At 38.8% G+C, this 22,524-nt stretch overlaps 1 protein-coding gene across 5 annotated transcripts in view; it reads right to left on the bottom strand.

Moving 5' to 3' along the window:
* Positions 1 to 22,524, bottom strand: part of CRYBG1 (crystallin beta-gamma domain containing 1) — a 97,610-nt gene that overhangs the window by 21,816 nt on the left and 53,270 nt on the right. For all 5 annotated transcript variants that reach the window (XM_086876708.1, XM_023923891.2, XM_086876709.1 and 2 more), the window contains 12 exons: positions 20,480 to 21,969; positions 12,997 to 14,449; positions 12,742 to 12,918; positions 10,233 to 10,280; positions 10,004 to 10,122; positions 8,503 to 8,665; positions 7,431 to 7,570; positions 3,858 to 3,984; positions 3,484 to 3,519; positions 2,936 to 3,078; positions 2,566 to 2,692; positions 2,329 to 2,474 (listed from right to left, as the gene is read on the bottom strand). In XM_086876708.1, coding sequence (XP_086732834.1) covers positions 2,329 to 2,474; positions 2,566 to 2,692; positions 2,936 to 3,078; positions 3,484 to 3,519; positions 3,858 to 3,984; positions 7,431 to 7,570; positions 8,503 to 8,665; positions 10,004 to 10,122; positions 10,233 to 10,280; positions 12,742 to 12,918; positions 12,997 to 14,449; positions 20,480 to 21,969 — 4,169 coding nt within the window. The remainder of the gene's footprint in view (positions 1 to 2,328; positions 2,475 to 2,565; positions 2,693 to 2,935; positions 3,079 to 3,483; positions 3,520 to 3,857; positions 3,985 to 7,430; positions 7,571 to 8,502; positions 8,666 to 10,003; positions 10,123 to 10,232; positions 10,281 to 12,741; positions 12,919 to 12,996; positions 14,450 to 20,479; positions 21,970 to 22,524) is intronic.

Raw genomic sequence — 22,524 nt, 5'->3', positions numbered from 1 at the left:
AATTGTTCAGAAGTATCGTGCACTGAAGTGTCAGGCTTTCTTTTCTTTGATATACCTTTTAAATTAACCAGAGCAATCAAATTAATTATGTGGGAAATACAGATCATCTGTTATCTTACTTCTCTAACTGCTTACTCCAGATACCTGTAGTTAAAAAATTGCAATGAAAGTTGAGGGCTTCTTACATTTTTGACTTATTTTAATTAAGTGTTTCCAATATGATACCAGGATTATGGATGCTAGCTTTAGAACAGGCTGCAGAGAGCTGCAGAGACTGCAGGCCCATAGCCTCTCAGTCCTGCCTGAGAAGCTAGCCTGGGAATTCAAAGGAGGATTTCAAAACAATCCTCAGAGACAGAAAACAACTGCCAGGTGCTGTTTGTCTGTTCCTTGTGTTTACCTTGCAGGAGAGGGTCAGGGGGGCAGAGTGCCCCTGAACAATGATGGTGATGTAGCACTTTGTTAACCAATAAGAGTTTCCTTTCTGTACTTTCCACGTATCTGTCTATAAGACAGGGCTGAAGCAATAAACCAGGGAATTCTCGTGTTGTGACTCCCTTGAGAGTCCAGTGTCGTTCTTTATCGCCGTTCCCGATCGGAACGACACCAGGATGGTTACTTTGAAATATTTTGACAAGCTTTTACTGAATCTGTCACAGTTCACTATGTCATCAACTGCATTACAGTCTAAACAGCTCAGGAAATTGCTCAATGGATTATTCATTGCACAATGACAGATTTCTTGGAAGGAAAGATATAAAAAAATCTTCTATCTGAACAGACGGTTAATGCTTAAAATAAAGCACTGTATTGCCAAAAATGACTTCATACAGATCATTCATGCTTTCTGACACATTAACATTTACTAAGATCACCACAATACTCCCAAACACTCACAACTTCTCTGGAAACAGAGTGGTTGTACGAGACTCTTAAGAGCTGAGTGCTAACCACCTGTTATGAACAATGCATCTGAATTTTTTAAAAGCTTATTGCTACAAATTACATCTTTTGGAGTCTACAAGGTGAGATTACAGGAGTGGTAGCAGAGTCTATGGGACAAGTTTTGTTCATAAAGACTCCTAGCCACCTTTGCCATTAAAGTAACTCTTAATTACAATACTCAAACTCATGTATGACTCCTATCTCAGATGCAACAGACACATTTACTGGAACAACTACATGAAGAGCATGATAGGTAACCCACAATTTGTTTCCCAACCTTCAGGGGTGACTCTTTCCCATGAATCTGTCTTGCATATTACAGAAGACAAAACAGCACAGTGGCTTCAGATGTCACTAGGCAGAAAAAAACCCCTCCTGTCACACCATATTCATATACAAATTATAAGCATTCCTCTGGAATGCACTGAGCTTGATTCTGCAACCTTTATCCAGACAAAACTTGCAGAGATATAGCACAGATAACACACTGAAAGATTTAGGGTGTGGCTGGGTAAGGCAGAGCTCCCAGCAAGTCACCTGCACACATACCAGGACTGTACATCTCATGCTCTTTTGATTCTGCTATTTTAGTTAATTCTGTGTGTTTGCAGCCATGACTGCTAATACTTGTCTGCATTTCCCAAATACTTTGATACAGTCTGCAAGGCTGTGAAACTCAATCTGCAGTTGATGGACTCGATTAATCAAACAGAAAAATCTATCAGCTGATCAACTGCACATGGTAGCACTTGTGGGACTAAGAGCTGGCTTGTTAATGGCCATGGCTAATAAGAGACTTCTGGGAACCATATGTTAAAAAAACTCCAAACAAACAATAAAAACGAACGCCACAACACTAAACCACTGCTAATCTATAGGATTCACTGCAAAAGCAATGTTAATTTTTGGGACAGTTACTCTCCCTAGTATCAGAAGGTATCAGAGCGTAGTAAAAGTTACCTCCATTTAAAACAGAAGTGAGAGAAAGAGCAAGGAATCTACCTCTGGTGAAATGCAAGAAGCCTGGAAATTAGGTTCAAAACTGGAAATTATTTCCATAACAATTTTGCTGTTGAAATGCTTCAAACAAATGCAGCCAGAAGAACAAGCTATTTATTCCTCTCTTGATGGAATCTCATCTCATGCTTTCATGCTTTGTGTATCAGAAAGTCAATGCTGGGACCATCTTCTCTTATTGTAAGAAGAGAGATGGTTTACTGTGCACATTCACCAAACCTTTACTTTTCACATTCTGTGGTCAAGAAAATTTTATCTGAAGACTCCACATAGAAGTGAGAGTCCTGAAAAACATCTGCTAACACTACCAATTTCTACAAAGACCACCGTATCTAAAATGAAAGAGTGAATAAAAATATTACTTACACGCCACTTAGCACATTTATAGACTGTGTCCTCAGCCCATATCCAGTGTCTTTCAAATTGGAAATGATACCTAGCACGTTGATATTGGAACCCTTTGATCCAAAGTCTTTTTCACTGTACATTATCATATGGGAGCTTGTGAAGTCCTGTTAAAACAAAGAGAAGCACCATAAGGAAAGTGCAACATGACATCTCAGAGCACTCAGGGGATGCCTACTATGTGTTCTTGGAACTTACACCAACAATTGGTCGCAGGGACTGCACCTCCTCATTGTAGCCACCCCAGTCTGTCCAATCCCGATATGCTCCTTCTTCCAGCAAGTACTGATGGCCTTCAAAGCCAGGCTTCTCGTAAGCGACCCAACTGAACAACAACAGAGTCCGCATGTCAAAACTGACAAGTGCCACTCGTGTTTTCATGAAGTAGATACAGATATATGATATTTATTCTTTCGCTGTGAATATTTTCAAATTTAAGCCTGGTGTATACCTCAAACCCAAAAATTACAAAAACAAAATTAACAGGGACTATATTTGTCCACTGCAATTTCCAGCCTGTGGAGTTACTACTTCAGCTAAAGGGTAAGTACCGCTTTTCCACACTTACACTCCTCCCAGTACTTTTATGGATCCCACTGATGGAAGTGGAAGGCTTGTCTTGTCTTCTGATTCCTTGTCATCAAGCGTAAAGATCTCTGATTCTACTTCCACATGTCTTCCTTCAAAGAAAGGCTTCTCATAAACAATTACCTGGAGTGGAAACGAAGTAAAAGGAAAATTGCAGGGAGGATGATGAATTTTGACAATAGACAGTTTCTTTTGCATGGGCACATAGAGGGAGAATGCAAAATGATGAAACCAACTAGTGGGATCTCTCTCCTCTAAAAGAAGCCTTTCCACAAGAGATGCAACATGAGGGCTTGAGCATTCATTACCCATTTGCATTATCTGGATTGGTGTTAATACTGTCACATATGCATGTGATGGATGCAGAAATGTGACAGAAGTTGCATTTTCACAGTGTGCTCACATACAAAAGGACTACCCAGTAAACCATCAGCAGTTGGTATCCACTCAAAGCATACTTATCTACCCAATGTGTAGGTTCATGTGCTGTAAAATAGCTTTGGACAATCAATACATACTGACTTTTACCTTTGGCTCCCCACTGAATTCAACTTTGCGACCACCCTGATAAAAGAAAAAAAAAGAAGAAAAAGGTAAGCTGTTAATGACTTAGATAACTTATAGATTTTATATAAGATAGATCTGGAGGAGTCATCAATTCTTTACAAAAAGGCAGGACTAAGGTGAAATACTCCTTAAAGAGCGCAAGTGAAAAGGCAGATTAATAGCAGAGATGATGCAATCAAATGTTTTAAGTTCAAGAATTTCATAGACTAAAAATTCTGGGGTTTTTTTGAAAGAGTTAGATTTTTGTAAGTCTTGAAAAATCTAGCCACCTTAATACATTATTTATAACACATAAACATAGGTCATTTAACTTGTAAGTAGTAACAGCAGTTTACCATTTTTAAGGGTCTCATGGACCTAATGTATGCTTCTTTCTTCTCCCAGAATAGTAAATTAGGATATTCACCAGGCTCCAACATTAAAGGGACTCCCTGGAAACCAGGTTCTTCATAAAGAAGCCATCTAAAAGTAGAGGGGGTGGAGGGACAAAAGCAAGACATAAAAACCCCAGAACATTTCTGAACAGTAAAGAACAAGACAATATGCTTAGTTTTGGAACAAGATCATTGTATCCTTAACAAAACTTTGTTTCTTTACCACCAAAACTGCCACCTACAAGCTGGCATACTGACAAATATCTGTGCTCCAAAGGAACCACCAACAACACCTGTCTTTTGTTTGATCAGACCAAAAAACCCAAATCAAAATAGTGAACAGTAAGTATTTGACTCTGTCTTACCTGAAACCAACTTAGACTGAAATAGAAAGATTCAAGGTTATTCTATTATTCTTTAAGATAGTTTTAAAGTGCAGAACCTATTTGCAAGAATTTTAAAAATCCTTATTAAACCTTACTGGTATGTGATGTAAAATCTGCTCAATAAAAAAATTCTAACCTTACGTTGTTTACTAATACATAGAAAAACTTGACAACTCCTTAGAAATCAACTTCCTCATGGTTTGTGTCTGCTAATAAATCTACTTTGGAAGATGTAACTTTGAGAATTCTTGATAGGGGCAGCAAAAGTAGTTTGGTTTCAAAGCTTTTTTTAAAAAATCTTAGCCAGTCATCACTTGCTAGAAACAAAGAATCACACCACTGATCTCTGCATAAGGATGTCAGAGTATTTCTCCAATTTAAACGGCTGATCTCAAAAAAGTGCAGTGTGAAGCAGTATGAAACACACATACAGCAACACTTTCTGCAGCCAACCCTTTAATCGTGTAAGGACCATAACATATAAATCTGGTGATATCAAAGAGATTAAAATAGTCCATCATTCTGTCACACTCTGTTTAATACCTTAATATCAATGATTTGGAGGAGGGGATTTGAGTACTCCCTCAGCTGTTCAGATGACAAGAAGTTGGGTGGGAATATTGATCTGCTGAAGGGTAAGAAAGCTCTACAGAGGGATCTAGATCAATGGGCTGAGGCCAATGGGATGAGGTTAACCATGAGAAAGTGTTGAACAACATCCCCAGGCAGTGCTCCTGGACTGGGGAAGAATGGCTGAAAAGCTGCTTGGCAGAAAAAGACCTGGTCAACAGCAGTTATATATAAAGCCAGTGTGTGCCCAGGTGGCCAAGAATGGCATCCTGGCCTGGATCAGCAACAGTGTGGCCAGCAGGACCAAGGCAGTGACTGTCCCTGGCACTGGTGATGCCACACCTCAAATCCTGTGTTTCAGGATCAGTTTTGGGCCCCTCACTACACCAAGGACATTGAGGGGCTGGATCATGTCTAGAAGGGGACAATGGAGCTGGTGAAAGGTCTGGAGCACAAGCCTAATAAGAGCAGCTGAGGGAGCTGCAGGGGTCAGCCTGGAAAGAATGAACATAGAGGGAGAATGCAAAATGATGAAAATTATGAAAATGAGAGATCTTATTGCTCTTTATAGCTGCTTTGAAAGGAGACTGTAGCCAGGTAGTGACAAGAGGAAATGGCCTCAAGCTCCACCTGTGGAGATTTAGACTGGATATTAGAAAAAAATAATTCACTGAAAGAGTTGTCAATCACTGGAGCAGGCTGCTCAGGGGAGAGGTGAAGTCACAATCCCTGCAGGTATTTAAAAGATGTGCAGTAGTGATGCTTAGGGACATGGTTTAGTGGTGGACTTGGCAGTGTTGAGTTAATGGTTGGACTAGATGGTCTTATAAGGCCTTTTCCAACCTAAAGGATTCTATGACTAACCACTGCAAGAGCTGACACACATGGAAGAACAAGGAGAGAGTACAGTCAGAAGGTAAAGGTGCATTGACTCATTTCTGTTGGCAGCTTTTAACAAACAGCAATTAAGCATGAACACTGGGAAACTTTAAGATGCTACAACCACACCCACATGGCAAGGTGACTCAGAGCCTCACTCACCTGCCAATACAGTGAACTATATCATGCCTGTAAACTAAAGGCAAAAAATCCCCTAATCCTGATACATGCAAAAAAGCAGCAGCCATCTACTGAATTTCTCATGGAAGCAACTTCTTTCTACACTGGACTAATGAACAGACATCCAAGAAAGCTGAAAAATAATATATTTCACTTCCTAGTGAAAATATTAGTCTGCTTTCATTCGGGGATACAAATGCAAGAAAGAGATATTAAGACAGCAAGAGTTTGTGTGGATTTAGTAAAACAACGCTGTTACACTAATGGAAAATAAAGATAACTCAGATGAGCACAGGCTCTGCCTCCTTTCAAAAACAATTTACAATTTTACTGGTCGCAGATAGATTTTAAGCAGGACAGAAATAAAGTGGAGACGTAGATGAAGCAAATTAAAAATCAACCTGCAAATAATATATCTGATTTAATTACTCTTGCGAGACATGTAATTTGGATTGAGGTTGCAGTTTATCAGAAGTAACTTCAGGTCAGAGAACCAACCATTTGGACATCTTCAAATTTGCCTATATACCAAAATGTTTCATTTTTTCCCATAAATCAAGGTGTAAATATTTACTCTGATAAAATACTTTGCCTAACAATGAAAATGTCCGTATATCATGTGGTAGATTTGAAACATCTTTGCAGTGGTATGTAACACCTGCCTTCAGCTGGGCAGTTTTTGATAGTTAGATGGTTTGCAGCAAGACAAGTGCTATCAGTGCCCAAAGGTAAGAGCTAACAACCAAGGACTGTATACCCTGTAAGAAGTTCTGCAGGATGACTGGAAGTGGCTCCAGTCTCACTTTTCCTCTCTCTTCTGCATACTTTTCCCAGTACTACTTTGAAGCATGTTTTCCATAACGATTTACAAGTTTGCTTATTAAGCCATGAAAATTAATATTGGTATGGCACCTGGGTTGCTCCTTAGAGATCTCCTTTCTCATGAAAGCTTGCTTGGTTCACAATATTACCCTCCTAGCTCAGATGGCCAGATATTTTCAGGTGACATATTTGTATTAAACATCATCATAAAAGCCCAGATCAAAATGCACTGTGAAGTACAAGAATGTCACGTATGGACCCTCTGAAGCACTAAGTCTTAGTATAACAGAAGGACTTCAAAATTTTACTCTTTTAGTAGGATGATTTCAAGTTTAGAAGAAAGCAAGTGGGAAATGTGATCTTACTATAACAATTCATTCCCCACCCTCACTTATGGTCAGTTTGCCTGAATGAGAAAAACCAAGAGAGTTATTATTCCTTGTCTACAAATACACAAGGGTTATTCGGTATTTACTACATGCAAGCAGAAGAAAATCTAGCTCTAACAAAACATTCTAGGTCAGACTCCCCAAGAGTGAAGCATTACAGTGATGCACTAACACTACTGTCAACAAATACTGTCAAAATATAGGACTAGAATAAATATAGCCTGCTCAGAAGTCTGACAGGTGTAACCAATGCTTTAAACCAAATTCCTTTCATTGCACTACACATTCATACAGAGCTACATACTTACGTGCCCCAATGTACTTTAATAGAACAAGTCTTCTGCGTGGCTCCAAACACCCCTGTTTCTTCAGTGTCATCAAAAAAGGAAGTCACGATTCCTAACCCTTCAGGCTCTGTATACAAATCAATTTGGGAAACCCTGTAATCCTGAAAAATGAAGATCGCCATAATCACTTGATCTGTGCTGTGAGTTCTGTAATTACTGAACGTAACTAAATCAGTTTTGAAACACCTGTTTGTTTTAAATTGTTTCCCCCCTCCCTTGTCAATTACTACTGCTATTAGATGCCTATAATAAAAGTATAGCTAAGCCACTTTGCCTGTCACTGTTTGAACCAAGACAGACAGGCAATCTCTAATCAGCATTTACATTGTTTACTTTCTGCCATCTAGGCAGGAATGCATCCTCTTTCATCAGTTAACATCTCCTCTAGCAAATTGAATCCCAAGATAACACCAAACAAACCATCCTTGAAGGGAACTGCAACTTAAACAAGAATTGTAGTTCCAAGCAATATATATTCCTCCCTTATCCTTTCCTAGTCAAATAACTTTATAGCTTGTGCTTGTTTTGGCAACCTGCAACTGTAACTACTTAATGGTAGGTTTAAAAGTGCATGTAGGACGGCTGTTCCATCATGTGTGAAACTCACTGTTAAGTTTGCCCATTCCAAGCAAACAAAAATTTGGTGTTTGACATTGTATTTGAGTGCAAATTTGGTCTGTACTGGGAAAAAAAAAGAAGCAGCTGTATTTTGAAAATACCAAATTATTGATGGTTTTCTGGGATGCTTTTCCTGAGACTGACCAGACTACAAAGCATATGCTGCATGTAGCATTTTGGTGCCTATTCTAATAAAGCCCACCAAGTTCTGTTCCTACCCTGTCCTTCCTCTTGATGTTATCACAATCCTCACATGCATTTTGTGATTAAACATGAAATTCAAAACTAAAGACTGTTTCATGCACTTGTAGCTCATGTTACACTTGTGTCCCAATAGACCAATCACACTCTGTATCAGTATAAAACACCACTATACATTAAGACCTATAAATTTTTTTTTACTTGTATTACTTGCCTTAACAACATGTCTTATTGAACCGATCACTGCAGGCTTTTGAGACTTGCTGTCACTTTGCTCTTCAGAAGCACCTGCACCCCAAATATCTGTGAGTTCCAACTCTCCTTCTTCCAACGGAATAGAGGGGCCTTCAAAATTTGGCTTCTCATAGAGTATCCAGCTTAAAATAAATGTTAAAAAATCTAATTTTTCATGGTGCTTTATCAAGTGTGATCTGCAAAAATCATGTTCCCACTTAACAAATCCTTTCATACACAGTACTGTTTCCAAACCCTTGCCATTTCCCCCATACAGCTTATTCACCCAACACTACCGATGCAAGCCATTTTAAGTCACTGTGATACCTTTAAAAACAATGATAAAACTAAAGATGTCTACTGCTGAATTGTACTTTCACAAAAAAACTTCTCCACCTTTTAAAACTGGTAATTTGGGGCAGCAAAGGCTGTTGTCTCTGAATACCAGACTTTGTATGAGATACAAATCAGAACCAATTTGTACATCAGAAAACAATGACACTGCAGACTGCTGCATCATGTATAAACAGACAAGTTGCTTGGATCCTGTGAACAGCCTGGAGTTCCACAGGAGCTGGTGTAGATGTGCCAGAGGATGATAAGACTGCTCAGAAGACAAGGACAACTTCATTTTTAATGGCAGATTGGAACATATAATTAAATAAGAACTTTATCCACCTGCAAATACAATCCTTTCACTCAGGCTCTCAGCAGAAGGAGGAAAAAACCCCAAACCCAGTCCCTCTAGACCACGCTGGAAAAGACGACCTGGTTTACAGAGATCAAAAGGTTTTGTTCCAGTTTTCTGAAGCTAAACAGCAATCAGTTTGCTTCCCAGTACCTCCTACTGCAACTAGCCCTTGTGTCTGCACCTTACTATCAGATAATTACTTTTGAGAACCTGCTATTTGCATTATAGCCTGGCCACAGCATACCTTGCTGTGCTAGCCACACTACTAATGGCCCTTCTGTTGAGGCTATGAAGAAAGTAGGATATGAACTCGTTCTGAATTACTCTTGAGCAATACAGTTTTTAGAGCAAAACCCCTCATTTTGTCAGAGAAACAGTCAATTATCACTACAGCATCATCTTATTCCTTTGGCCATTAAATAATCAAGTAAGATCTGTCTTTAAACTTATTTGCTAGCCTTTTAGCCCAATCCAAATACTGTGCAAAATCCCTAATGACAGAGGAGCTCAAGAGCAAAATAGCTGGACAAAATCTGTCATTTCATCTCACACCTGTAACTGATGAAATTTCACACCCCGCCAGATGGTAACACTCATTCAATTAGTCAGCAAAATAAGTTTTCCAGCTCAGAACTTCCTGTTGCAGAGGTAAAATGCCCTATTTCTTGCTGTCCATGATACATTGCCATTTACAAGGCAGACTTACTGTGAATCACATGCCACTTCTGTTTCAAACCATCTCTGGATACAGTAAAAATCTTTGTAGGAAGAGTAAAAATTGATCTCTTACCATCCTCTGATGACTTTAACTAAAATTGTTGGGGAAAGAACCCAAGAACTGCAATCTGGAACATCATGGAAAACTTCAATCCCAGCTTTTTGACAGTCTGAGTCACAGTATATCACCAGCTGTGTTAAAAAAAACAACAAAACCGAAAAACACACCAGTAACATATAGTTCTATCTTCCTAAGCTTTAAATACAGACAGGAACAGTAAAACTATTAAAATTGATCTTACCTTGCCAGGCCTGGGATTGATTTTACTTTGTCCATTTCTTGGGAGTGTCTAATAGACAGTGAGAAAAGAAAAATCACAAAAAAACTCCACAAAATCAAAAACATTTTCAATAAAGGTACTCAGCTATAAAAAAAGGGCTAGTAGAACAAAACATGAACTACTCTGAATGGTAAAAGCTGGTAACCTTTCAACTATACCTACTTACCACTTCAATCTCTACTTCCCCTTGCAGAGCAGCATCTTGTCACAAATGTATAAATTGATATGCTTCTTTTGAACCCACAATTATCATCTCACTGAAGCTGACTAACCCCAGATTTGAAATGCTTTAAAATCATCCTGATCAGCTCCTATATACATGCCAGGATTTCAATACCAAGAGACTACTTTAAAAACTGCCACTGATAAAGTATATGCTGTTCAATGATAAAGATAAGTTTCAATGTCTAAAATCATCAAGCCATTAAGCATGATGTATTTTGAAGGAAAATATGAAAATACTGAGGGATGCATGATGGCACATACATGGTATGAGCTAACTAGTATAATCAATTTTGTGATGAACACTTTGTAACAGGTTTTCTCAAAGAGTATGAGACTGTGCACTAAATGATAAACTAAAAATATTCAAAACAAAACACAATGAGGTACAGAAAATCTAAATCAATGTCAAAGTCAGCAGTAAATTAAAACTGTATGATGCAGAATATATGGGAAAGCTGTGGTTGCATCACGTCATCTTCAAATAAATAAAGCAAGCATTGAAATTATGTGTTTGGTTTCATAGCAAGGACAGGAGTGCTCATTCTGGGACAGGGTCCTGCTCTTCTAGGAATTATTCACACAAACAAAAAGACCAATACAGATCCTGCCCCTAAATAGGTAACCAGCAACATGTGCAAGGAATTAAAGAGAACATAGTAGTTAACACGCAGAGCAGGCAGTGGTCGCAAGACAGCTCTTAAGCACCACCAGGTTTTTGTAGGCATCATCAAGACATGTGGAAGCATGACTGGCTTTTTAGCCTGCGCTTCAATTCCTGTTAAAACTTGTTCTGTGTTTTGAGGAATGCCAAAGTCATTGTTTTGGGCTGGCCTTACTCTTTCCTTCACATTACCCACTAGCCATTGCATCATCATTTTCTTAGTCAGTGGAAGATGCAGAGCAGGTACACCTCACAGAAGCATTTTTGATTCCTAACTTGAGCAAAACAATTCAGGCAGCAACAGTGCCATAGAAATCCAGAAACCATTCAAAGCCTAAAGGGATTCTCTCAAGTGCAGTCTTAGGTACTATAGTCCATAGGCACACTCCACTGCTATATCAGGCCTCCATACCCTACTGCGAAATTGAAAAATACTCAAGAACAACAGCTGAAGTAGCAAAAACCAAACTAAGACAGTACTGAACATCTAGCTTTAAATTCAAGATTTTAAATCCAAGCAGGACCATTGGAGTAAGAAAGTCTCTTTAACTGGTAAATCTAAACACTACTGTAAATAACCCCCTATTTTCCATTTCCACTCCAATTAGGGAAACTTCCCATAAGAGAAGAATCTACATTCTCAAAATTGCAATGTACCACGGATGGCTGTCTCCTGCAAGGTGACAAAGAAAGGAGCTGATTTTACTACCTCACTCCTTTTAGCAGAACTGTTACAGCAGATAACCATTAGCTTCAGAAAGTATTTCTCACACTTCTTACATGCTGCTTCAATTCCACAGGTCACATTCATGTGGCTATTAGACCTTAGAAAACATATTTCTTCTCATGGTTCTTAGATCTCCTTATTATAGTTTTCCTCTCAGGTCACAACAAGAGCTTACATTAACAGAAACAGCAAATACTACAGGACATCGGTTCATCATCTTAAAAACAGAAATTACAAATATATTCCATATTAAAGTTGCCTTGAGGGGAAAACATATGTCTGTCTTCAGTCATGAAGAACAGGTGCTTGTAATCAGACCAAGGGACAGCCCTCCACTGTAGAAGCACTTTCAGTAATCACTACTATCCAGTTATTAAAGTATTCTTAAAGAATATGTATTTATCCAATGCACAGGAATACAACAGAGGGCTAAAATAAAAAATTTGCTCTGTTACTTATTTGACTGTACAATGGCTGAATGTCTTGCTGGAAGAGAAGAGCAATTACTTCAACAGAAGCTTTCTGAAGTTCACAGAAAGCATTCTACTAATTTGCAATAAAAAATTAAAGTTAGCATAGGATTTGTTTCAATATAATACAAAATCAAGTATGAAAACATATTAAAAAAAATGCTTTCCATTCGTATTTACAAAAAGTCTCAAAATAAAGACCCCTTAATCATGTTGACAGACGTCATCTCATTTTCAGATAAAACTGGTACCATACCTAAATTCACCTCAATGAATTTGTAATCTACATATATCCCAAAGAGGGGAAATAAAATAATGTATGCACATTGTCTTGAAAACAAAAGCTGGGTAACTTTGTAGGCAGCTTTTTGAAAACACAATACTTACATCCACATCTAACAAACCAGGGGGCACATTCGATTCATATCTGCTTGTCCCTAACCAGCTCGAAAAACTTTTCTCAGGGTTGCCGTAGTTGGGCATTGGTAAACTTAGTTCTTTTTTTGCACTGTCTGCTTGCAGGTACTTCTCCACAAAACTTGGAAACTTCATATCTGAAAGAGACTGAATTGCAAAATCAAAATTAACAGTCATTCAGCAGGTAAACAAACGTTGTTTCATTTCCTGAATGATCTTTATTACCTCAGACTTTTGAGGCATGATGAATGGCCCAGAAACATCCTGTTGTAAAGGAGGCATCCCTGAAGAGTCAGTTGCAAAAGCTGTTGTGTTATTTACGGAATTGACAGAAGGGCTAAAAAACTTTTCTTTAGAAGACAGCAAGCTTGAGAAGAGGGAGCTTTTTTCAAGCCGTGATCTCTTAATTTCACCATCTATACAATCAGTGTTCTCTTTTCCATTTATTTCATGAGTAAAGGCAGGTTCCTCCCTACATGACTGCAGAGCTTTGAATATGATACTTTGCTCTGTTGATGCACGCTTGGGCCTGACTCTGGCTATTGTTTCCAGGCTTTGCATTTTAATTTGTTGTGCTGGTAACAGATCCTGTGTTTTTTCCCTCCTCAGTCCCAAACCAAAAGTAAATACACTAGGATCAAATACTTTCTCTAAGTTGTCTTCATGAATGGGAGGCATTGCAAAGTGGGGTGCTGGAGACTTTGGAAGCTTTGACCTCTTCTTTTTCTGGGGTAAACAAACTGAGCTGTCTAAGTTTTTTATTGTTTCAGCAAACTTCTTCATGTCAGATGGGGAATCAAAAATGCTGTCGTCTTCAGCAGATCCATTACAGGTTTTGCCTGGGCTCTTTCGTGTATCGGTGTTGTGCTCTGATTCCAATATACTGTCTTGATTGCTGTCATCATACTGCAGTGATGAAAAGCTCAAATCCCCTGGCTTTACCTTTTTATCTCCATTTTCCATCTTCTTAAATTCTGATCTGGAAACCTGATGAGATGGTAGAGGATATTTATCATTACTGCAAGGTGATAAAGCCTCTGTGTTTGGCAGCACTTTTTCTTCGTTTCTATGGAATTCTGAGCTTGTGCAATTTCTTTGGTAGAAAGGATCTTGAGCATTTTCACTTTTAACAGGTGAGTGCAAAGACACTTTAAAAGGTGAACTTTCTTTCTTTGCTGTGGTTAATTCTGGTTCTGGTTGCTTCAGAGAGACACTACCAGCATCACTTTTGCTGCTTTGGTTAAAAAGGGATATGGCAGCTTTTACTTTAAGTTCTGCTGTCTTCCCAATATCATCGTAAGAAGCAAAGCTTTCTTCACTTTTGCCTTTTAATTCTGCAGTGCTTTCTTTCTCCAGTGTGCCATTCTCAAATAACTTCTGGCGACTGCTTTGCTTATTTAATGTTTTATCAGGCTGTTCATTCTCTTTAGGTTGTTTTCCAAATTTCAGCTTTGCTCTGCCAACAAATGTGCTTGGTACAGCACTAGTTTTTGAAGCAGGGATTTCAGTAGGCCTCTGGTTCTGGTTAGCACATTTGTTTTCAAACAAGGAAATTTTGTTGGCAATGTTGCTGTTAGTTTTATTAACTGGTTTTTCAAGAGTGTCCTGCTCACTTTCTAAACTGTCTTGATTCGTAGGTGTTTTAAAATTCAGCTCTATGTTCTTCGGTTTGGCTGGACTACAGGAGGCAAAGTGACACAGAGTGACATCTTTAATTAATTTTGAACAGGCTTGTAACAATTTTCAACACAATAAAATGTAGAACTATAAACCGCAGACTTACTTTAAACTTTGGTATCTCAAAAGGAATCAAGTAAAAGAGGAGCAACTATATGGATTAAAAAAATTAGACACTAAATAAGGACTATGTATTTCAAACATGTATTTAGTTCTTTAAGGTTAGTAAAACAAACACAGCAGCCTACAGCCTCTGCAATTGAGGCAGAGAACTCAACTACTTATGACTGACAGACATTAAAATTTAGTAGTGAATAGGCAGAATAAATTATAAACATGCAATTCCCTACAGAGTTTAGAAAACAAATCCCAATTCATTAAGGTGATAATGAGTTGGTTAACATTTGCATATTCTCTCCGATGAGTTTTGAAGACATCTGCCCAGATTCTTTGCAGCCTTTACACCTACACTATGGAAGCAACCTCAAATTGAGTGAATGAACTCTTCCAGTCTCATGAATGCTTGCAGAAACTGTTAGCTGTCCCCAAGCACTGCATCAGCACCTTGGCTAAGCAAACACCACATGTGAGGACTCTTCCACTTCCTTCAGTTAAACTTAGCTAACTTAGTTAAATTGTGTAAACCAAGCCTAATAATTTTACAATAACTGAATTTGGAAACACTAAACTTTTCTATCAGAATGGACAGAGAAGCATGTACAAGTACATGCACACAGTACTCCTGTGTGCATCAGAAGGCTGATTATGCACACTGAGTGTTTCAAGCTCTTTTCTCTGAATACCTACAACCAGGAAAAATGATTTGTCTGTGTAGCTTGCTACTGCATACTGTACATTATGACCAACTGTGAGGATGCAAGACAGATGGCTTCAAAATTTATCAGTCAGATCTAAGGAGTGCAAAGGAGCCCACCATCACCTCAAAGACAGTCCTGTTCTCCAAAGAGGAATGTGGGGACACTCAGCAGTAGGAGGACAGGTAGAACTGCCCTACATGAAAACTGACAAAGGTGGGAGATAAAAAGAAAATAGCTTGCAGCAATCTCCAGGGTCCCAAGTACTCTACCAATCAATACATGATTCTGGTGTTTAACTGTTTTCTTCTTTCTTTTACCTACATAAACTGTGTTCTCTAAGTTCTCAGGCAGCTCTTTAGCCCAAGAAAGAGGTGTGAGATACAGGAACAACACAAAAAGTGAAATGCTTTCCCCTCTTCCTCAAGTGATCCATCCCACATAAGAAATGAGACCCTTCCAATCCAAGACTCTCCATCGTACAAGCTTTATTTCTTGGGAATACCATGAGGAACAAACTTACTGAAATAACAGGAGGATTCGAGAATAGTTACCTAAGAATCTATACAGAGAGTAACTGTTAAAAATCATGGAATCATAGACTATTAACAGGCTGCAATGGATCTTAAAATATCACCTTGCCCCAACTCCCCTGTCATGGGCAGGGACACATCCCACTAGACCAGGCTGCTCCAAGCCTTATCCAATCTGGCTTTGAACACTGCCAGGGATGGGGCATCCTCAACCTCCGCACGCAACCTCTGGTAGTGTCTCACCACCCTCACAGTAAAAGGTATTTTCCTAATATCCAACATAAACTTCCTGTCTCTCAGTTTGCACCCAGTACTCCTTGTCCTATCACTACAGTTCTTGGCAAAGAGTCCCTTTTCAGCTTCCCTGTAGGACCCCCTCCCCCTCAGGTACTGGAAGGTTTTTATGAGGCCTCCATGTAATTCTCTTCGCTGAGAAACCCCAACTCTCTCAGCCTGTCTCCATAGGGAAGGTGCTTTGTAGCCTCCTCTGGATTTGCTCCAACAGTTCCATGTCCTTCTATCATCATGTCATTTCAGAGAAGCCTTCCCAACACTGCTCCCTGTAACTCCCAGCCTACTCAAACTGGTTCACAACTGGAAGGCTCTTATGAAGAATGCATGATCAATAAAAGAAGAAATAGCAAACTTAAAATCCACTGGCCATACTTCAGATAGGTGCTAATAAAACACACTTGGAAAACTTCAGGAAAAACAGAAAAACAAGATATTTCTGAAAGAGGGAAGGCATGAAGGGAACTATCATACAGCATAAAATTAAATATATTAAGGCACTGCTTTTCATTTGAACTACAGTTGTTTTTTTCCTAAACTTTTAAAAGTTAAATTTTTCCATGACTTTTCTCTTTGGAAAACTAATACAAGTTGAAAGGGACCTCTAAAGATCAGCTAGCCCAACTTACTTCCTACTCAAAACAGGGACAGCTTCAAAGTTAGATCAAGTTTGAGAAGGCTTTGCCTGACCAAGTTTTGAATAACTTCAAGGGTCAAGATTTCACAACCTTCCTAGTGAAGCACTGCAGAAGGGCAACCACAGTTGCTGTGAATTATTTTTGCCTTATATCCCATAAAAACTTTACTGTTACAACTTGCAGCTGTGGCTATTGTCCCTTCACTCCACAGCTCAGGGACAAATCTGCCTCTGCCTTCTCTATAGGTAGTGAGAGATGACTGAGGTTTACCTATATCCTTCTCACAGCTGAAGAAAGCAAGCTTCTTCAGCTTCTCCTTATACATTATTTGCTCCAGAACTGTCACCTTCTTTAATGTCTCACTGCTGGACTCATTCCAATTTGGGAACATATCTTAGAGCAGAAGAGAGATGGAAGGGAAGGAAGGGCTACAACTCAACAGAGTTACCCAGACACAGACTCATGAGCACCAAGTGTCTTGTCCTTTGACCTGCTGGCTATGCTTATGGAGCACAGCACATGCTCAGCCTTCACCTGGTACAATGATGCACTACTGACATGAGCTGAATTTCAGGTCACCGGGACCTTTCATATCCTTTTCCAATCAGAGGAGGAAAAAAAAAAAAAAAATTTCTTTTACCTGTATTTTCAAGAGGTAACACTAATGGCCCAATTATCTCAACAAATTCATTCCCATACCACCCTTCTGTCAGCCTGTCACTTGCGCTACTAAATGCATTTATTTCAACATAACTCATATCTTCCCCATAAAATCCGTGTCTCTCTGTATGCCCTGACACAAGCAAGTTCAATGGCTAACAGTGATACTCACCAGCCACACTTAAAACCTATTTTAAATGAAGAGCTCACCCCTCAAAGGTATAGTTTTAAGCTTTGCAAATTTATGCAGAAACAAGCACTTCAACACTTCGTATTTTGTATTCTGCAGTATTTCTGCACAACAGCACCAGCCAAACAGCTGGGACCAAAGAGCATGAGAAAGCTCAGCCGTGCAGCTCCACTTATCACAGCTGGCCTCCCTAATCTTTTCATTACACCTTTTCAAAACTACAAAATACTGATTTAAAATACAGTGAAAAGATGCACTTTATTGCAAGAACTGAGTTTCTAAGCTTGTTTAGAAGGAGATGTTGTTTGAGAGAATCCTTTAAGCCTCTCATCTTGTATGGGGAAAAAACAGTACAAATGCTTTCTTACAAAGAGTCCACTGTGGCTGACTCTTACTTACCCATTCCTGATCTGCAATGCCAGGAACAAGCAGGCACAAGAGAAATACCAATGTCCTTCTCTTTGGCTACACCTTGCAGCTAAACTGTGGAAGCAAGCAGTTAAACCTCTCCCACAGTCAAAAATGAAAGGTGAGTCACACACCAAGCATGCAACTGGTGCCAAAAAGACACTGATGCCAAAATATCAGATTGAGGTGAGCAAAGAAAAATGGCATGTGAAAAGAGAAGAATAATTCAACAAGTAGGCTTAAATATAAAGGCAGCTACAAAACCATGTCTGAACATAAAGCATGACAACCAAAGCCAAGTTTTCCGCTAAGCACATCAAAGTAACTACTGCCTGAGGTTTTATTTCCCAACTAAGATTTACCATCAACCTCATTTTTGTCTCAAATCTGATAGGTTTTCCTTTCAAAAGCTAGAAGCAAAGTATCCTGTAACTTTCAAGTTATCCTGTACACGGATGCAAATGAAAAAGAGAGAGAAAATGCTATCTTTATTTGGAGGGAACCTGCATTTTTGGGGGGGACTGGAGAAACTGACTTGTTTTGAAATTGTGTCTAAAGGAACTTGACTCCCAGAATTGGCACAATGGCATAAGTAAGAGACATCATGGATTTTTAAGGGAAAACTACTTGTATTATATAAAATCCATCTTAAAAGGGGCCAAGGAATCTCTAAGTAAATGGGTATTTTTCAGCCAGAAAGGAATTAATGTGAACTACCTAACAATGACTTTTTAACCTTTGAAAATGAAAAAGTTATCTGTTCAAAACAAAAACTAGAGAACAAAACCACACTGTCTTCTAGTAATGGCACTATCTTTTCCTTTCCCTTTTACAGCAGCTTAATCCATATCCAGGTTTATAGTTCAAATGTTCTAATGAATGACTATAAATTATACCAGATCACTGAGCATGTAACTCTGGCCAAAGAAATGGTGCGGTGCTGTGCAATGACAGCTATCAGATGCATCAGAAACCTTGCAGGCAGCACAGCAGTCCCCACCCAGGGCTAAAGTTCCTATGGCAGCAGATAAGGCCAAGACACAGTGTCACACACCCCACAAAATGGGATGAAATAGAACAGGCTGGTTTTTCCTTAAAATTTGGGTCTTTTGGACAGGGTATTTATCTGTTACTTTACAAGTACAGTGAAAGATAATTCACTGTACAGCAAGCCCAGGAGATTAAAAAAAAGGAGAAAAGTGGAGAAAAAAATGAAATCCAGCTATGCAGGTGTTGATAACTTCATTATCACTAATGACAGTGACACAGAGAAAAAACAATATGAAAGGTACCTTTCCTTTGAAGCTGTGAAGATACAAACTCAAGAGTTTTAAGATTTGTGATCTATACTGCCAGATGGCAAAGCATCACCAAGTACAAAAATGCCTCAGTTTAACTTTCAATATTAGGCTTTTTAAACTTAAGTTACAAATTAACAACTCAGATGCAGAGTACTGAAAATTATGCAAAGGAAATTGCTCCTGCGCTTCTCAGATGTGGGAAGCATAAATGGAAACAGAGGTGTCTCTTAAACCATCTCGTTGAGCCTCCACATACCTCCAACACAACAATTATGAACACTCAATGTACCCTAGGTGGGCCTACAGGATTCAGTGTACTCCGATACCTGTAACTGAACATGCTGGAACAAGTGTAACAGCACACAGTACACAGCTGTGACAACCACACAACAGAGATGAATAATGCAAACAAATGATTCCCTGTGGATGAGAATGCAATAGTATCAAGTAATCGATCGCTGGTCTCATACTAGTGATAACAGCGAACTTTATAAATACAGACGCTTCTTTGTAATCCTAAGGAAAGGTTTGATCACCTGTTCGACAGAGACAGTTTCTTCAAGTGCAAAATCAAGAACTGAAAACCAATATATGCATAATTCAGCAAACACCTGATGTTATTCACATGCATCAAAATTTATATGATTCATCCTGCCCATACGTAAGAAAGAAGCCTTATGTATTCAAATCTCTGTGATCTTTCATATCATTTGAATGACCAAGTTCTACATTTCTTCATAAAATAACAGCAGAACTTAGGCTGTTTCATAGAAAATTCCAACACATTTCTTATTTGAACATTTTCACATACAAAACCTTCAACCACATTACGATTTGGTGACAGAGAGAAAAATTACATTAAGGTCAATGATAGATGAATTAATCTGATCCATAACAATGATGACTGAGCACTTTTTATATATGTTAAATTATTCCATATAATGGAATTAATAAAGACATTCCCTATCCATTAAAAAAATAAAAAAGGAATTATTTTTCTAATAAATGTAGACTACAGTGCTTGTTAAGTAGCAGCTTTCATTATGGCTTTTTTTTTTAAAAAAAGGCAGTTTTTAACTGACAATAACAATTTAGACAGGTAACAGATACACAGCTAGTGTTGCCATAGAATTCTAAACACAGACACAAGCAAAATTACAGCTACAAGGACAAGGTAAACTTGTTTGCTACTTACAGGCTAATCTTTGTCGTGACTGTTCTGGAAGCATCCAAGCTCTTCAGCTTTGAGGTGTCTAAATCAGAATTTGTCTGTCTCTCACCTGACAGACACAGGTCTCCATTTTTAATCCCATCAGTATGCAAGAAAGCTCTTCCATCTGGACCATTACCATGCTTTACTGCCTTGGTATCGTTTCTGCCTTCAGCAAAAGCAAAGGCATTGTCTTCTGTCTTAGCAGCCAAAGAAGCTTTTGGAGACTCCAAACTGTCTTCCCCAAAAGCCACAGGTATAGCTCCCTTTTCCACTGAAGTTCTTTTTGTTACTGGGTTAGTCTCTGGCGATGCTAAAGGTTGCCTTTTTGAAGAGTAATCTTTCACCTGACTCTTCAAACCGGTAGGGGAAATAGGTACAGTATCTGACTGATTCTTTTTATATGATCTTCTCCTTGCAGATGTTGTGCTTGAGATCTGCTGCTTGCCCTTGTCAGCCTCAGCTTTAGATGCCCCTTTGTGAGCAGATCCAACTTTTAGGTCTTGATTACCACCTGAGGAAGAGGAATTTCTTTCAGGAGTCTGTTGAAGAGACCTCACTTTTCGTTCAGAGTTTATTATCTTGTCTGAAAACACCTCAGAATGGGCATCATCTTCAAAAACGGATTCTTCTCTTGCAGTATTCTCAGTCTGGTTTCTCTCTCCATTTGTAATGTCACTAGACGACTGAGACTTTCTCCGTTTTCCAGATCTTTTACTAGTAGATTTTTTATCCATTGTGTCCAAATCACTACAAATTTCTTCTGATATAAGAGTCACGGGTTCATTAAGGAGTTCGTCTGTTTTTCTTAGATAGATATCAACTGTTAACACTCTAGCAGAATATGCGTGTTCAGCCGCTGCAGATTCCAACTCGTATGGCAAATCCTTTGGTTTTGCATGCCCAGGCTCCTCAGACACCCACGTGTTCACAAGCTGCTTGTGACTTAAGATACTCTTTTCTAAGTCTTCACTAGACAAATTTCTCAAGCTCTGTATGAAATCTGGAGTTGTGGAATTATTTATATCTGTGACAGATTCTTTCTCCAATCCTAGTGTTTCCACATTCAGGCTGCTCTCACAGAAAGAGTTTTTAATGGTTTCACTGCTGCCGCTCCAATCTGCTGACCACTCACTGTCAGAAGAGACTCCCCTACTACTCCATTCTGAAATTGTATCGTGATACAGTGGTCTTACTTCCCCACTGAAATTATATTCCTGTGCCTCAGAAGGGGCACTTACGTTTCTCACTTGTTTCTGTACTTGAGGAGCTTCGTGTCCTTCTCGGAAGTGCCTACAGTACACTGCCTGTGCCCCGTGAGGAGAACCTGACTTCTCTCCCTTATGATGTGAAGTGTGTTCTACTGAACTTTTGACATTCTTCCTCTTCCCTGTACCAAACAAATTTCCAAGTCTTTCCAAAACAGGTTTCTTTTTATTTTCTTCTCTGGAAGAATCTGGAAGGTGTGAGGTGGACTACAAAACCAAACAAACAAACATTTGGTTAATGTCAAAATTGTTTCTATAATACATTTATTTGTTTTAGGACAATGTGAATAGAAACAAAGCAGTTTACTAAACCATACTAGCTCTTAAAAAAAGAACAAGAACAACAAAACTCTTGAAAAACTATTAAGACTCCACGATGCTTCTGAATGTTTTTGCCTGCATTTATTTACAAGTGAGTTCTTCCTGCCTTATAATGGCAGTTTTATGTGGCCCAAATATCAAACTTTTGCACCATTAATTAACATCACCCAAAGTGTTACAGAAAAGGATCCTGATGCCTGCAAGACCAAGGTCAAACTTCATGGTCAAAATTTTCCTTACAAAAACAAGAGTGGGGAGTTTAACTCTCTCTTCATACTGACTGAGTAAGTTTTCACACTTGTGCCAGTAGAGAATAGCTTCAAAGGTGTAAGTTGTCTTAAAATTCATACATTTCTCATTAATGAAGTTCAGTAAGTATTTGGCTTGTGTTTTGGGCTAAAAACCCCAGTATTATACAAGCCACTGCATCATTCAGTGAGC

This window comes from Cyanistes caeruleus, chromosome 2 (assembly GCF_971803275.1).
Source record: "Cyanistes caeruleus chromosome 2, bCyaCae1.hap1.1, whole genome shotgun sequence".
Classification (NCBI taxonomy): domain Eukaryota; kingdom Metazoa; phylum Chordata; class Aves; order Passeriformes; family Paridae; genus Cyanistes; species Cyanistes caeruleus.
Note: the sequence above shows the minus strand (reverse complement) of the source record. Positions and strands in the feature narration are given on the sequence as shown.